The sequence below is a fragment of the Pan troglodytes genome, chromosome 4 (genome assembly GCF_028858775.2).
Source record: "Pan troglodytes isolate AG18354 chromosome 4, NHGRI_mPanTro3-v2.0_pri, whole genome shotgun sequence".
Lineage (NCBI taxonomy): Eukaryota > Metazoa > Chordata > Mammalia > Primates > Hominidae > Pan > Pan troglodytes.
The window spans coordinates 20,564,892-20,583,086 of record NC_072402.2 but is presented as its reverse complement, the minus strand read 5'-3'; the positions used below and the strand labels follow the sequence as shown (position 1 = coordinate 20,583,086).

General features: G+C 35.3%; 1 protein-coding gene across 2 annotated transcripts in view; it reads right to left on the bottom strand.

The window, feature by feature from the left end:
• SKIC3 (SKI3 subunit of superkiller complex) overlaps nucleotides 1-18,195 on the bottom strand; it is a 97,612-nt gene that overhangs the window by 77,105 nt on the left and 2,312 nt on the right. The window contains exons 2-10 of one of the 2 annotated variants that reach the window (XM_016952993.3): nucleotides 16,090-16,161; nucleotides 14,071-14,226; nucleotides 12,572-12,662; nucleotides 8,672-8,815; nucleotides 7,301-7,392; nucleotides 6,786-6,861; nucleotides 6,171-6,311; nucleotides 2,515-2,613; nucleotides 2,289-2,397 (exon numbers count right to left, since the gene is read on the bottom strand). In XM_016952993.3, the coding sequence (XP_016808482.2) occupies nucleotides 2,289-2,397; nucleotides 2,515-2,613; nucleotides 6,171-6,311; nucleotides 6,786-6,861; nucleotides 7,301-7,392; nucleotides 8,672-8,815; nucleotides 12,572-12,661 (751 nt within the window). In that variant the 5' untranslated portion in view covers nucleotide 12,662; nucleotides 14,071-14,226; nucleotides 16,090-16,161. The remainder of the gene's footprint in view (nucleotides 1-2,288; nucleotides 2,398-2,514; nucleotides 2,614-6,170; nucleotides 6,312-6,785; nucleotides 6,862-7,300; nucleotides 7,393-8,671; nucleotides 8,816-12,571; nucleotides 12,663-14,070; nucleotides 14,227-16,089; nucleotides 16,162-18,195) is intronic. The other variant, XM_063811106.1, reaches the window with a different exon arrangement.

The window sequence follows — 18,195 nt, the reverse complement described above, 5'->3', positions numbered from 1 at the left end:
CCTTAATAAAAAGCCTCACAATCATAAACTCAGTTGGCTCAATCTGTCAAGACAGACCATAATAATCTCACTTCTGAAATGCTCTTTCCCTGTCGTCTTGTGTTGCTTCTCGTCAGAGTCCACCTTCTTCTCTGACCTCATCCCTTCTCTTCCTTCACTTACTCCCTTTCTCTTTTTCATCTCTTTCCCTCCAAGCCAGCCAGCACTGCCCAAAGTACAGTTCTCAGTATTTTTCCCTTTAGTCCTCCTCTGATGGCAACCATTCCACGTCATTTTCACCTACATGCAAATGACTTCCAAACCATATGTCTATGCTTAGTATTGATCTCTCATCTGCAAACCACTGATGGGCATTTCCCATTAACTGCCCCATTAACATCTCCTCTCAATAACCTACATTTCATACAAATCATCCTGCCATATTGGGCCAACTTTTCAGGAGAGGTGAAAGTTAAAATTGATTTTTGTCTCTCTTTCCCTCTAAGAAATCACTTTCATTTTTTCATTCATCTGTTCCTTTCTATCTTCACTATCATACTCCTCGTTCATTCAAACCTACTGTCACCTAGTCTACTGGAGCTAGTCCACCTTCTATACAATCTGTCCTGCACACCATGTTAGTTTAGACTTTATACTCCACTCACTATACTTTTTATGTTCTCTTTCTTCTTATGGTAGTAAAAAGTACTCTCCTAAGTCTATCTCTGAGTCAGTTAAAGTAAGGCAAAGGGCATCTGCTTCTACCAAAACCAGAGCTGAAGGTAACAGCAATTTTTTTTTTTTTTTTTTTTTTTTTTGAGGAGTCTCACTCTTTCGCCCAGGCCGGAGTGCAGCGGCGCTATCTCGGCTCACTGCAACCTCCACCTCCCGGGTTCACACGATTCTCCTGCCTCAGCCTCCTGAGTAGCTGGGATTACAGGCGCCCGCCACCGCGCCCGGCTAATTTTTTGTATTTTTAGTAGAGACGCGGTTTCACCGTGTTAGCCAGGATGGTCTCAATCTCCTGACCTCGTGATCCACCCGCCTCGGCCTCCCAAAGTGCTGGGATTACAGGTGTGAGCCACCGCACCCGGCCAGTAACAGCATTTTTTTTATTCAGACACCAGGAAAAAAAAAAAAAAAAGTAAAAGAGGACTTTAAAGGAGAGTTAAAATGAGGAGAACTGAGATAGGTGCAATGGTCATTTTCTACCAAGGAATTTTCCTTCACAGTTATCTTTAGCGGTAGTTTTCAACCCTTTTTTCACTATGACACATGTGAGGGTCATTCACATACAAAGCATTCTCATGTATATACTCATTTAGCAACAAAGTGAAAAAAATTAAATGGATTAGTAAAGCTCCACAATAATTGACAATCACTACCACACTGGTGTACGTACTAATATTTCTATTTCAGTGACTGACTTCTGTGAATTTGTTCACCTCAAGAGAATAAGGCATGAAATTCAGGTTATTAAAAAAAAAAAATCTATTCAGCACAGATACTGACCAAAAGGAAAGAGGCTGGTGGAAAAACCAATATAGCCAACCTCTTGTAAACTGGTGGAATACCAGCCCTGGATACAAGACTTCCACAGCTACAGGTTAGCCAACTCCCAGCAAGCTAGTTGTCATCAGTTCTCTCCTCCTCCCAAACAAAGTACATGAAGATACAAGAGCATGAAGTATACACAGAGACAAATTCTCCCATTTGAATATGCTGTATTTCATTAAAAAAGGAGATTCAGGAATTTAATTACTTTATAATATTACAGTATTCATAACAGTGTTCTTATGACACTGTGACATAACATCAACACTGAGGCAGCTAAACTTTCCAAAAATCCTTTCTGTGATATTCATAGCTCTGTGTAATATAGCCTGACCTATTTAGCCAAAATATATCTTAGTTATTTCTTCCACTATAACAAGCAAACCTATTTTACCATTCCTAAAAAATGCACCTAGCTCCACATCTCTGCTCATGCCAGCTGGAATACATTTCCCCTACTCCTGTTTACCTAGTTTCCATAAAAAATTCAAGACCCCCTCCAATTCCCACCATTAAAAAGATTTCACTGACTAACAATAAATCTGGCAACTCATAATTCTTCTGTATTACTGTACTTTCCTGTATTTATTAGTCTTTTCATATACACAAAGACTACACATTATACTTCTTTTTATGTCCAGAAACACAGAAACAACACCTTAAACATGGTAGACACTAAAACATTTTTTGATTAATAACATCACTCACATAATCACACACCTCTAGGACACACACTATAATAAGGAAGAAATTACCTGATTCAATTAAATGCAAACAAAGCACTTCTAATGGATACTGTACAGTAGGATAGATGTTTATCATTCCTTCACAGGCCTTCTTCAATCTAGCAGACTCATGAGGAAACTTGAAAATATAAAAGCAAAATACACTACATTCTAGTAGTAGTAAAATGTATTTATGAACACTTTCCTAATTAGAAATACATACAAGTCACATTAGAGATTTAAAAAATCAACTTACTTTGGATAAACTCTGAATGAAATGCCTATAAAGTACTTGGTGATCTTCACTAGGAATCTTATCTGATAATCCCAGTGCATTCTCAAAAGCAGTAAAAAGCTGAAACAAATAAAAAAGCTATCATCTGTATCATACTTAAATGACAAATGATTAAATGTATAAGACTCTCTTACACAAACTACACGTTCAATTAACTGCAAATGTATTCTACAGTCTAACCCTGACAACTTCAACGAGGAAAAAAATGTATATGTAAGTTTTGGAATGCATTCTAACTCCAACTGGCCAGCAAACTGCACTCAACTGGTAAGTAACAACTATACATTAACAACATTAATTTAACAAAACGCACTTCCAAGTGCCTGCTGTCTCCTACAAAGTAGTCAACCAGAGTATAGTCTTATATGCTAGTATAGCTGCTACTGCTCACATATCATTTTTAAAACAATTCTGAAATCCCTAGCACGTTCTTTGAAGTATCTTCAATGATAGCAAATCTTCAACCTTTAAAAAGCAGTTATAAAGTTGGGTGATACTTTTGGTAAAAGAAAAGCAGAGATATGACTGAACTGTTATGAAATCACTTCTCTTATGCAGTATTAGCTGACTCTGAAGAACATTCCATCACTTCTCTTATGCAGTATTAACTGGCTTTGAAGGCCAACAGGCCTTCTAAATATGTCTGGAATAAGAACAGCAATACTAGAATCCAAGGCAAGTGGTATAAAGCACTTCATACCACTCAGCTGGCTACATGTTCTGCATTTTAAAATGAATACTCATGACTTAATACCAAAAAGCCATAATGTAATTCAATATCTCAAATTTTCTTTGGAAAGTATGGTATAAAGTCTATGTAAATAAGTAAAATTTTGCTGCCCTGATAAAGTTAACAATCTTACAAAGAAGGAACATAGCTCAAAACAGTCTAGCATAAAAGATTTTTTAAAACAGTAATAAAATTATTCCAAATGAAAAATCTGTAATACATTTTTTTCTAAATACTCAGTATTCAAGGTAGGTTACAATAAATCCCCTCATCCTTTTATCTATTACTAACAGTTAGAAATCGATTCTTAAAATCTTAAGTACAATTAATTCTCTGTCATGGAGGAGGGTGGGATAGACCATCCAAAAAGTTATTTTACTTATTTTGAAATGTGTTTGATATTCTGGTAACCTACATTATTTTAAGGAAAATAATAAAGTTATATTATGATATTATACAATTTAAGAGAAACTGCTAAGCTACCTAATTTTGTCACTGCTCAATTTTTTCCACAACTGAATCTATGCACAGATAAATCATGTTATCACACACAAAAAAGAAATCTTATTCTCACATTTTTATCCCCAGCTCTTAGGACCCTGCCTGACACATAATAGGTAGTCAATAAATATTTTCTGAATAAACAAATTAATGAGGGAACAAATGAACACATGAACAAATGAACAAATGAACACAAAGAAATGAACTTCCTATCCTATACAGAGTCTATATTTGTTTATTTAAAAATTCCACTCAATTTAACAAGTGTACATTAAGTAGCTATTTACTATAATAAGACATTAAGTTGACTTTTAAAGTTACAAATAAAAAAAGGAGAATGATAGACATATTTTCCAAATGTGGTTCAAAACCAATTATTTTTTAGTCTTTCAAAAATTCTTTTCAATTACTTTAAAATCTGCACCATAAAGACTTTTTTTCTAGGTGAAAAATACTAAACATAAATATACTAAATACTAAATTTACTCTAAATACTAAATATAAATACTCTAAACAGTGGAATTGTTAAACCTCAAAGTAATTCAGTACTCTTAGTTCAGAAGTGTAAAGAAACACACCTTTAAAGGTATAACTTTTTAGACACCATAAGCAGTTTTGTGAAAGCCAATTCAGTTTCTTTTTTACAGTGATTAAGTTACTGATGTATTGCAGATTCTTAGGAACACAAGAGAATGAAATTCTGACACCATGAGTACCAATTCCACTCCATCCAGACTCCGTATGAGACTACAGGCCAATAATTCTGACTTTATCTAGAAGAGCCTCTGTGAATTTAAAATTGTACATTTACAAAACACCTAGTCTAACATACAATCCTTTTTTTTTGAGCATCCATTGAATTATCATTGAATGTCCTATTTCCAATGTAATTCATGGACTAATATCCAGAATCAATAAGGAACTTAAACAAATTAGCAAGAAAAAAAAACAACAATCCCATCAAAAAGTTGGCTAAGGACATGAACAGAAAATTCTCAAAAGAAGATATACAAATGGCTGACAAACATATGAAAAAATGCTCAACATCACTAATGATCAGGGAAATGCAAATCAAAACCACAATGCAATACCACCTTACTCCTGCAAGAATGACCATAATCAAAAAATAAAAAAAATAGATGTTGGTGTGGATGTGGTAAAAAGGAAACACTTCTACACTGCTGGTGGGAGTGTAAACTAGTACAACCATTATGGAAAACAGTGCGGAGACTCCTTAAAGAACTAAAAGTAGGCTGGGCTCAGTGGCTCACACCTGTAATCCCAACACTTTGGGGGGCTGAAGTGGGCGCGTCACTTGAGGTCAGGAGTTTGAGATCAGCCTGGCCAACATGGTGAAACCCCATCTATACTGAAAATACAAAAATTAGCCAGGCATCGTGGCACATGCCTGTAATCCCAGCTACTTGTGAGGCTGAGGCAGGAGAATTGCTTGAACCTAGGAGGCAGAGGTTGCAGTGAGCTGAGATTGCACCACTGCACTCCAGCCTGGGCAACAGAGTGACACTCTGCCTCAAAAAAAAAAAAAAAAAAAAAGAACTAAAGGTAGAACTACGATTTGATCCAGCAATCCCTCTACTAGGTATCTACCCAGAGGAAAAGAAGTCATTATACAAAAAAGATACTTGCACATGCATGTTTATAGCGGCACAAGTCACAACTGCAAAAATACAGAACTAGCCCAAATGCCCATCAATCAATGAGTGGATAAAGAAATTGCGATATATATATATATATAGATAGACACAGACACACACATACACACACAATGGAATACTACTCAGCTATAAAAAGGAATGAATTAATAGCATTCGCAGCAACCTGGATGGAACTGGAGACTATTATTCTAAGTGAAGTAACTCAGGAATGATAAACCAAACATCGTGTGTTCTCACTGATACGTGAACATATGATAAGAACATTGTATGTTCTCACTCTAAGCTATGAGGACACAAAGGCATAAGAATAATACAATGGACTTCGGGGACTTGGGGGAAGGTGAGGGACAAAAGACTATAAATTGGGTTCAGTGTACACTACTCGGGTGATGGGTGCACCAAAATCTCACAAATCACTACTAAAGAACTTACTCGTGACCAAATACCACCTGTTCCTCAAAAACTTATGAAAATTAAAAATTTTTTAAAAACTCCATAAAAAGAAACAAACCCAATAAAAAATGAGCAAAGATGTGAACACACACTTCACCAAAGAAAATATACAGGTGTAAATAAACACATGAAAAGACGTTCAACATTACTATGGAAATGGAAATTAAAATGACAATGATCAATTATGTTTCCATTTTCTAAATTCAATTAAATGATCAATTTTCATGAACAAACTTGAGGAATAAATGAGTCAATACCAATTGCTGAGTTTCATTATTCTGGTCCTCTGTACTTTCAGCCAGGAGCTGAGTCAATTTTCTCCATAGTTGATGAAGCTCTTCATTTTCTGCACCTTGTTCCTGCCGTGTTTTTATCAACTTGTGCCATGTTCGAGCCACCTATTAAAGAAGGAGATTTTAAATTATTTTGTCCAAAATGTAAAAATGCCAATAAAAATGTAAAATCTGCAAATAAAAACATTTTTAATTTGTTAATATATAAAAATAGCAAAAGCATAGAACCCCATCTATTTTATTTTATTTTATTTTTTTGAGACGGAGTTTTGCTCTTGTTTCCCAGGCTGGAATGCAATGGCACAATCTCGGCTTACCACAACATCCGCCTCCTGGGTTGAAGCAATTCTCCTGCCTCAGCCTCCTGAGTAGCTGGTATTACAGGCATGCGCCACCATGCCCAGCTAATTTTGTATTTTTAGTAGAGACAGGGTTTCTCCATGTTGGTCTGGCTGGTCTCGAACTCCCGACCTCAGGTGATCTGCCTGCCTCAGCCTCCCAAAGTGCTGGGATTACAGGTGTGAGTCACCGCGCCCAGCCCATCTATTATTAAAAGAAGTCAGAAAATCATTCACCAACCTCTAGGTGTTTCTTTTCTTGGTAATATAGATCCACAAGTTTCTTGCAGACATCACACCACTTCTGCTTGTCAACACTTAGAACAAAACAAAACACACACACACAAAAGGATTCTGAATCTGATTAATAAAAATAACCAAGGACTTAAAACACTAAAATTTAAGTATTCCAATAATAATTTCAGGTACTATTTTAAATTAGAACATATCTTCTTTCATACTACAGTAAAATTTTCTAAAATAAGCTCCTCATAAAAAAGAAAAGGTTTAAGAAATATTATCTTCTATTATATTGACTGAAAATAATGTCAAAGTTCCAAAATTAGTCAATCCTCTTACTAGTAGTGTTTTGATTCTATTTTAATCACAAAAGATTCTATGACAAATGTTTGAAAAAAAAAAAAAAAAAAGCTTCGCAATTCCCAGTAAATGCTGGAATACTTCTACATGATTTTTAATCAGTTTATTAAAATTCAAGCTTTGAAAGAAACTGGACTTTCCTCATACATTTCTTACCTCTCATAAAGATCCAGGAGCTTTTGGTAAACACCAGGCAAGTCATCCTTAGCATTTATGTGATTATATTTCTCATACAAGTTTGCTAACCCCTAAAAGAAGAAGTACTCATGATTATTCTTTTTCCTAAAACATTTGCTGTTCTCACATTCATTTATTTTGCTAAATAATATGATAATCTATAAAGATTATTTCTGAAAAAGGATTACTATAATTTACAAATGAAATGATCTGTCTGAGATTTGCCTCTAAATATAATAGCTGGGGGTCGGAGGGCACAGGTAAAGTGGATATTGTTGAGTATGGGTGACAGGAATAAAGAGGTATATCATTCCCTTTTCTTTCGAAAATTCATTAGAAGTGCTTCACAATAATAAACACTTTTAATGGCTATTCTACAATCTTACCATCTAAGATTACTATATGACACTATTTTTTTTCAATTTCAGCATGTGATCTAAAGTATTTTATTGTGATATCATTGACATATAAAAATTGTATGTTTTTAAGGTGTACAACTTGATGTTTTGATATATGTATTCACTGTGAAATGACCACCATAATCAAGCTAACTAGCATAACCATGCTACGTAGTTACCACTGGTGGCGGGGGAGGCAGGGGAGAGGTGAGAAGATTTAATTTTAAGATCTATGTGACACTACCTTTATGATATGATCAAACAAAAAAAAATCAAGTAGTCTGTGAAAATTGTCATTTTTGCATTAAAGAACGATCAGATATCCTAAACCACTCAGTCCATTATAAAAGCAGCAATTTCTCTAACTGTGTTACCAGATATCCTCAAGTTCTTATTCACATGAACCTGAGACAAACAGGTTCACACTCTCCAGGGCCTACTACATCATATTAATCAGTTTCAAAGGTGTGACTGAGATACCAAACAAAGTTATTAAATGTGAAAAAGTTGGAGAATCTAAGTAAAAACATTAAGGCCACTAAGTAAGAAAAAAGAATTTAACTTGCACTCAAAGATAGAAACATTAACATTTTTATATTATTTTATTTTTAGGAAACATTAAAAAACATTTCTTTTTCCTCAGGTAAGCATAAAGAATAATATTGTGGATAAGTCTTTTATATGCACATATAACTAAGGTAGAGATTTATAATTGAGTGCTCACATTAGAAATAATCCATTAGGTAGGATATTAAATAGTGTTAAACAACATCCTTTGCACCACTTTTTTTCTAAACTAACTTTTAGGTTTAGAAAACCAATAAATTTAAATTTTTTCTTACATGGGGCAAATGTAGGTTTAAATGCTTAGTTTAATGTCGAAACCTGTATTTTGAAAAATGCAAAAAAAAATCCATTTCCGTAATACAGAAAAAAAAAAATTTCTACATACCTGCCAAGCTAGTAATTGGTCTGGCTCTAATTCAGCAGCTTTTTTATAGGCACTCTGGGCCTGATCAGGTTGTTCTAGTTCAGCTGCAGCAACACCAATAAAAACCCAGGCATTATAGTTATTTTTCTCTTGCTTTAACACTGTCTGATTTAAAAAAAATTAAAAGAGCAGGTTAGTAAATTTTCGAAGCAAATGAACTAACAATAACAGAAAGTCTAGTATGAGTCAGGAAATCTATATCTACCACTTAACAGGGCAAACTTCAGAATGCCATTTAACCTATCTGGTTTCAGTTTCCTCAGGGGAAGGAGTTGGACTGTATGAGTGACCATAATGGCTTTGAAATAACAGGTGGTTTCTTTTAAAGCTGCCCGAGGGATACTGACACCTATACCAAATGCCTCCCCATGCTCTTTGAGAATACTGGGTATAAAAAGAACAATAACTACTCAATCATCCTGCCTGTCTCCATACTGCTACTGGTCAAATTCACAAAGCTGTTCTCCATCTCATTTCACTTAATCCAACTCTCATATTTTCCTTCACCATGATAGTTTCCCCATATTAGACACATGGATTTTTCTCAAGATTAAGACTAGGAAAGTAGATTCACCCCAGTGTGATTATACCAAATACGTTCAAAATAAACAGTGGCAATGATGTTTAAACAACACCTGCCAACTGGAATAAAAATTATATGTAGAGATAATTGCTTTCAGAAATAACAGCTACTTGCTAAGGTAAAATAAAATAGCTTGAAGCAGTTAGCAAATATGTTCTAGGGAAAGAAAAACAAAACCAGTAGCTAAAATGAAATTAGCCTCTTAAGGTTTTACATTATTCCAGAGAAAATAAGAACATTTCCATGAGTTAAGTGAGTCATATTATTAGACTTGAGTGTATCCACATAACACTTCTAATAATCTGTCCCTAATATGCAGTACAAGCTCCATTCTATCTGTGAACACAATGATTACACAAATTGGGTCATTCTTGTCACCTAAGTCACAGTAAAGGGAGCACCAGGGGGAAAAGGCACTCAGGCCTCATAGCACCTGCTCCAAGATTTAAATTTTCTAAAAGCCCAGCTGCTGAGGGCCTGCTGTAACCCTAAGACCAGTTTTCCCCAGTAGCTGCCATGACTCTAAGTCTAGTTTTACCTACCATCGTCACTCACCAATCAGAGCCTGCCAGCTCCCAAAAGCTTCTCTAGTACCAGTGAGCTTTCTTTCAAAATAATACATAACATGTTTCTCTCCAATAAAATGGCCAACCTTCTCTTTGTTCTTCAGACATACAAAAGACCACTTAGCCTGTGTGTGTATGCCCCAAATTGCAATTCTTCCTTCCCAAAATAAAATTCAATTTAAATATTCGTTTCTCTATTTATTTTGACTTCAACATAATAATGCTGCCTCCTAACAAACCACAACAATGATGTAACTACCAAAGTTAAGCTCTAAACACTGGGGCCTTATTAATGCTTATGTTCCCAACACCAGGTACAATGGCTGGCACTTAACAGCTGAACAAAATGCCATACTCAACCAGCAATTAGTTAAGTACCGACTATCTGCCTGATGACCAGGTTTTCAGAATCCGAAATGGATGTTTAAGAAAATAATTATCAACAATGTGGTGAAGGCAGGTATGAGATTCTGAAAGAACATAGAGAAAAAAGTACCGAACTCTGCACAAACTGGAGAAGGCTTCCCTGAAGGGATACTCATACCATGTGATAAAGCGCCACAGGCAGACAAGGTGATGATCAGACAAAACCACAGCAAATGCAACATTCCTTTACTCAAAAATTCATTTAGTCTCAACCAATATTCTGGGTTACTACACATTAGTAATCAGGCATTTATAACTGATTAGCTATCCATTTGCATTTTCTAATTGGGTCTCTCTAGTATAAATTATTAACTATTTGGTGGAATTCATATCTGAATTTTGCAGAAAGTCTACAGAAAGAAGACAGCTATGGTGGTGCTGTATATAATTGAAACATGTATCAATTAGATAAACCTAGTGCTGAAGGAAACAGTCCTTCTTCCCTTCTTGTATTCCATCCACAACCTGTCCCCACTTGGAACACACTGCCCACCTTCTTCTATATCAAGATTAATACTATCACGGCCTTGCATCCCTGCTGGGCTCCATCAGTCACCACCAGAAACCTAAACCTCACAAGGGTATCCTTTACCTGTTTACTCCTTAGACTCATCCTCATATTGCCATGTATACTGCCCAGTCTTACCCAATTCCCTCCCTACCACTCTCCTAAATTCTTCATTGTGCCCTCTGGAACTCCCAGTCTGGGTCAGCCAAGTTCCTTCCGTATTTTTAACCTTTCTTTTAACCACACCAAGTTCTGCCTCAATGAAAACATGGCTAATTCCCCTATACATCCTACAGATTGCAGATGACTTCTTTTACAGCTCACATGCCACAGGCCTAGAAGGTGAGAAACTGCTTCTCCTTGCTCACACTGTCTGTCACCTACAGTCCTCTACTGCTCCTTCCTCCTTCAGCAACCCCACTACCTTTGAAGCTCAGGCCATCCAACTCTACTACTAAAAATAGCCTTCTTGTTGCTACAGTCTACCAACTTCCTAACTCCCCTTTCCTTCAGTGAAAATTCTGTATCCTTTTCCACCTCAGTGCCTGTATTCATTCTAACATTCATGTTGATATCCCGTTGAACACTCTGACCTCTCAGTTATGTGACCGCCACACTACTCACCCATCCAAAATCTGAATTTCCAGCACAGTACTATTCTGCTCCTCTCTTACCGTCCCAGTTCAATTACTGTAGTGGTCCCATGGTAACAAATCTTTAACCTTTGGTTTCTCTAATTTTTTCTATCCTAACCCCTTTTTCCATTGCCTATCAGCCCACCTCTCATTTCTCATTCCTCTTTACCCAGCTTAGACTCCAGGGCTCCCCACTGTCATCACTCCCTTGTCATGTCTTTCCTTTGCGTGTCTTTCCTCTCATCTTTCTCTCCATCCATACTTGAACCCCATCATGCCCATCTCCAAACCTGAGAAGCTGAATACAAAGAGAAAAACTACAGCAGAGTTCACTAATTTCACTTTAATAGCTTGAAACTTCAAATGGGCAATCACTAGGGCCTGCTAATCTTTCCAATCCTTACTAGCAAGTTTCTTTTCCCACCATGAGAAAAAAAAAAAACAAACAAAGAAAGAAACTATTTCATACCTTCTGTTATCTCAAACCTCCTAACCAATAACCAAGTCTTCTCCCAGTCTCATCTTATACTTTGCCAAGAAAATAGAAGCCATTAGAGAAGAAAGCTTTTCCCAACACCAAATCTACAAGCCCAACACTGTATGGATGGGCACCTATCTTCTCTCCTGCTAAGATGGAAGAAGGATTAAAGGGCTCCCTCAAGCTCTGGATCCCAGTGTGTCTCTCACCTATTGATGACTTCACTCTTACCACTACCCTCTATCTCTCCCCCGAGTCCAATTTCTCCCTCTGAATGGAAACATACCCATCAGCATAAAAATAAGCTTTATAATCTTGGTCCTCTCATCCACAAACCAAATAGAAATAGAACACTAACATGCCATTAAACAATGAAAACTTTAAGATACAGTAGCATTCCACAATACAACCATCAAAAGACATTTATGGGATATTCAGGTTTTAAGAACTTGGTTTTGGTAAGTTACCAATACAGAGAAAATTAAGTTTGGCAGAGGTAGTTTATCCTGCTAACTGGAGGTTAAAAGTCCAACCATTCTAATGGTTCTACTAAATGGCCTTACCACTTTTGCTGTTTGGACAGGAAATAATTCACATATTACAAATCAACAATGTTTATAAATGGGTAACATACTTTCATTGTGGAAGAAAAAAATACTGGTTACCTTACAGTGTTTCAAAGCTTCTTTGTATTCTTTGTTTCTGATTGCATCTCTAGCACTTTTTAAAGCAGTCTTCACTTCCTTGCTGGACATTCTGTCAAGGCAGAAAGCCTGAGTAAATCTACAGTAATACCTACCCAACCGTAAATGTTCCAACAAACTTAGCCATCTGAAAAGAGAACCTGGAAAAGGAAAAGACTCCTTCTCTCTGGAACAGTCTTCCCTCTAGAATATACACAGTTTATTCCTTAACCTCTTCAGATCTGTACTCAAATGTCACTTCCTCAATGAAACCTTCCTTTGACATGCTATTTAACATTTTAATCTTGCCATCCCCCTACTCTCAACAACCCATTATTTCCTGAACCCCTTCCATTGCTTTATTTTTCTTGAAAGCATTTGTCACATTTAATATACTATATATTCTACTTATTTATCCTGTTTATTTTCTGGGTCCCAACCCCACAAGAAGGTAAGTTCCATGCAGGCAAGAATTTTTTTTTTCACTGCCGCATCCCCAGGACCTAGTATCTTAAATTATAGACGATCAATTAATAAGTGTTGAAATTGAGTTATATTTTATTTACATTCATTCTCTATATATTTTGGCTAAAATACAAATGATCTTGTTGATCAGGACTGAAAACACATACCAATCTCAATCCAACTCTCCCACTCTATACAAAGCAAGATCCAGTAGAATAAGCCCAAGTCACAGATAAAACACTAACACAAATAATTTCAGTGACTGTGATATGAAAGTTTAAGAAAGCATTGTTTTAATGCTAGTTTCTGTGAAACATAAATCAAGATATTAACTTTCTTCACAATAAGGATTACTGTAGGTTTATTACCTGTACTTTTTCTAAAGAAAAACAATGTTTAAACTTGAATGGAAGCAATGGATACTGCAAAAGGGTTGTACACTAATTTCAGCCATAAAAAGATATTTTAATTAGTAGAGAAAGTATTTCTCCATTTAGTCTTAAGATATATTAATTTTAAATAAATTAGCATATTTTAAGATTACACAACTTATTCTGGCTTACCTGTAAACAAGTCTAATTCAATCATAATTCAATGTTGAAAAAAAGAAATATTTGTATTTTCTGTCAGCTCCTCTAATCTCATAGAAAGGTAAAACAAAGCTGGGGTAAATATTAAGTATTTATAGGCTTCAGATGCTCAAGGGAGTAAAATGTACCAAAAAGATGAATCACTGACATGGTACACTGACAGTCCTTTATATCCAAAGAAGAAGCTAACACAGAAGTATGAGACCAAAGAAGTTTGAGAAGTTACATACATATTTTTTAATCTTTTTGACTTAAAAAATGTTAGGATTCAAAATAATAGAAAAATTAAGATACCATAAAATCAATTTATCTACAGCTAGAACCAGATTCCCTAAATAGGCAGATAAGTAACTTTTTTGCCTAGTTACAATAATTATATAATTTAAAGCACCATATTTCATATGTTCTTGCTTTAGAAACTACTACCTTATCTGAAATTATCTTGGTATATATTTATAGGTGAAAGCTTCAGAATGATTTTTTTGTAGTTTGCAAATCTTGATTGGAGTAGGTAACAAATTTCAATGCTGATTTCACAATTTTCTCACACCAGTTTCCTTTGGTTAAAAAAAACCCTGCAGACTAAAAAGAAGAAAATAACGTCAAGGATGATGACAACTGATCTAGATCAATAAAAAGAGACAAAAAGAGACACTCAAGTAAAAAAATCAAAAAATGTCCAAGTTGAAAAGGAACAAAAACAGTCTCAAATTAAAAACAAACAAAAGACCACAACCATTACATAAGGAGGAAGTTCACCATCTCTTCTATCACCCAACATTCATGAGGGTATGTATACAAACAAGGTAGGACCAACCACTACTAAACTACATGCAGCTCCCAAGCTATTTGCTGTGCATGATATAAAAAATATATAAAGAATATAATCTAAATCAAGAGAAAGACTTAAGACATATAAGTCATTCAATAATCAAATGCTAAACTAAGGGTAATGAGTGGAAGTGCAATAGGAATTTAGAGAAGGAAAGGTGTGTGGTGTGATGTTATTAATGGCTTCTATTAATAGAAGATGACAAGACTTAAAAATGGAGTGAAGAAGGAAAATTGCTCTACTCAGAGGCAAATGCATTAGCAAAGTGAGAGAAGTGGAAATGAGTTGTGGCAAGTATAGGAAACAGTGAGAAAGCCAGGCTGAATGGATCAGAAGGGACTTATTAAAGAGAAGAAAATTAGGTTGGGTAGGTAAATAGAGCCTCAGATTACAGATCCTGAAAGTCAAACAGACAAGTGTGAAGTTAAATACAGCAGCAAATAGGAAGCCATTAGGAACTTTTAAGTAGGTTGTTTTTAAAGACCACTATATAGAAACAAACACCATTTTTCTCTTGGTAATCAATTCTAATATTAAATATCCTTCAGTATCTGTATGTCTCCATATGTAATTACAATTCTTCATGCTACAATGGAACCCTCTATTCTCTTCCAATTCCTTCTTCATTTGATGCAACGTTTAACACAATACGCTAGCACTGAGGTCCTCTCTCACTCATGCATACACACATATACGTACGTAAGTTTCAGAAGGTTAATTTGTAAAAAGACAAAATAATCTGCCCCTTTTCAACCCTAAAAACTACTACTTCCTTTTTTATTTAATTTTAATTTTTATTTTTGAGGGGAAAGGGAAACGTCCATTCACCAATTTTCTAAACAAACCCTTATTGAGATCCAACCATCTACTAGGTACCACTTAAACCCATTTTCCTTCCAAGGGTAAAAACCTACTACCCAAAATGATTCCACGTAACCCCATACTCCTCTATTTTGGATATTTCCCTTGATTGTAAGGATTTCTAACACGTCAAAGAAACATCTAGCTCTCTTGCAAGAGAGGGAGATGTCTTTAATATTCTTCCACAATACAACTCCTTATTAATTCTTTCCGCCTTATACCTCTCCTCCCACTATTCTCCTCAATCTCAACTGACTTTTTTTAAATAAGAGTATTCATTTTGTACGTTTTCACTCAAGTTTTTCTACTACCAACCCAAAATATTTTTATCCAACATAAATCAAGCATAAAAAGTGGCAACAACTGCACTTAAAAAGAGTTAGAAAGTGACAGTCATGCCATAAAGGCAATGATATTCCTCAAAGACAACATATATAGGTATGATATATATGTCCCCAGTTGAGGCTATGAAACCTTAAATAATATTCCAATATGCTCATACAAAGATTCCACAAAGCTAAAACAACAATAATAATAAATAGTAATGATAACGACAATGGAAGCTAATTACAGAAAGGAAAAAAAATGGTATCTTTAAATCTAATAACAAAAGGTATTTTGTAATGACCCATAGTCTGACATTTAAAAAAAAAAAACTATGCCATTAAATCTTTCTTCTGAAAGGAATGAGTAAAAACAATCATTAAGTAAAAATAGATTCCAATTTATTATTTAGCATTGTAGACGCTTACCTTTTACCAATTATTACCACCTCTATATTCTTTCCGAATTGAATTTCAGATTGTTCCTTACCCATTTTCCATCTAAATTAAACAAAAACAAGTATGAGACAATCATATAAAAAGGATGACACCCACAACCCAAAACCTTCTAAACTTTTTAATGCATCAATTTTCATAATTCATAATTTAAAACATGAGAAATAATTATGTATAATTTTTAGTATTTTTATTCTTTCCCAGAGAGACACTATTCTTAATCTCCAAACTTCTGAATTGGTCTAAACTATATTCCTAGGGCCTCAGATGATAAAAGGAAACTTCTACAAGAGATCAGAAGTCATTTCAGAAACCCAAAATACACTGATGTCAATATAAAAAAATAGAGCCAAAGAAGAATATCTACTATTTCTGTGCCATTTTTGCTTTGAATCAAGGACATCTACAGACAACTAAGGGTACTTATTTACACCCAATTTGCAGCCTAATTATATTAGAATAGAACTTTTCTCTAAGGAACATAAGGAGTATAATATAATTATATTAGTCTGTAATCTAATGAAAACAGAGAAATTTTTTTTAATGTTAATAATGCATTTAAATAGTCATTAAAAATAGTAACACAACTACACATCTACAAATTCTAAGGATATTTTGATAGCATCCCTGAAGTGGCTTCTGTCAAAAAAAAAATAATCTAGAATGGTCCCTGCAGAGAATGGAGGTGGTTTTGAAAAATTGAATAAAGTGAAAAAAAACATGCTACTTCAGAACTAGGAAGTAAACAATGTTTAGGTGAGGCAGGTAGGGATGAACAAGGAATGAAAAGTTTCCCTAACCAAAACACTCATTAGTGATCTACCTAAATAGAAGTGTCAGTCCAACAGTAGAAAGTCTTACTGGTAAGAAAAGAAAGTATGGTAATCCAAACAATGTTCAGGAAAGTAAGATAATAGTTAAAAAAGAAAAAAAAGTACAAACTTGACTATTTCACTGGCTTCTTTAGCCCTGCTAACACTTGGCTGCCCTCCTCACCCAATCTAGTTTTATCACTCAGTCACTTCAACTCTGTTCTTACAAAGTACCCTAGATCCTGTCAGCCCCTTTACTCTGTCATATCCACCACCAAGGCTTACCCTAGTTGAGAGTGAGCTTAGGAAATCAAATGGATCTAGGATCAAAGCCATTAGGCCTTGGGTACATGACTTCATTACTCAAAGCCCATTTCCTCACTGGTAAAGTAAGAATTACATCACTTACCTGATACACACATAGATGGAGTACTTGGACATAATCTATACTAATAATGTCCTATCTACTGTTATTCTCTCAATCAACTTTGCTACTTGCCATTCCTAAAACAACTAGTGTGATAACTCAGTGTTAAAAATTTTCCCTACACATTCAAATCCCCAACCGTCCTGCAACCTCCTTCTTCCTTGCTCTCTCAAGAAGTAAACTTCTTACCTACACAAACGGCCCCTGACTTACAAATGGTTGAACTTACAATTTTTTGACTTTACGATGGGCTTATCAGCATATTACATGCATTCTGACGTACAATATTTTCAAGTTAAAATGGGTTTATCATGGTGTAACCCACCATAAGAAGCATCTGTATTCCTCAAGACAGCTATCACCAAACATGAGTATCCTCTTCATATTAGTTACTACACTACATGAATACTAGAGTACAGCCTACAACAGGGATCATTCCCTCCTCCAAACCTCCAAACTGAGCTACTCAACTGCAACTTAACAAATATTATTTTTATTACCCTATATAGACATAATTCAATTATGTCTCCCAATTCAATAAATTCTTAGACGTAAGTCTTATATTTTCAGAGCTTCTTATATACCCAACACTTACTGGATAATACATATTCAATAAATAGCTAATGATCTTCCAGCTTCCAAGGCTTACCAGTGTTAACAAAAAAATGAGTGACTGAGGGAAGTGTCTCAATCAGTAGACGTTTATTGAGCCACACTTTGAGCACACGCCTGGGGAAAAACAAGCCACAGAAGCATCTGTGAACCACACTTTCCAAAGAGGGCTTTCGGAACTCAGTATTCTAGAGGAGAGCATGCAGGAGTGAAAAATGGCGGGAGGGA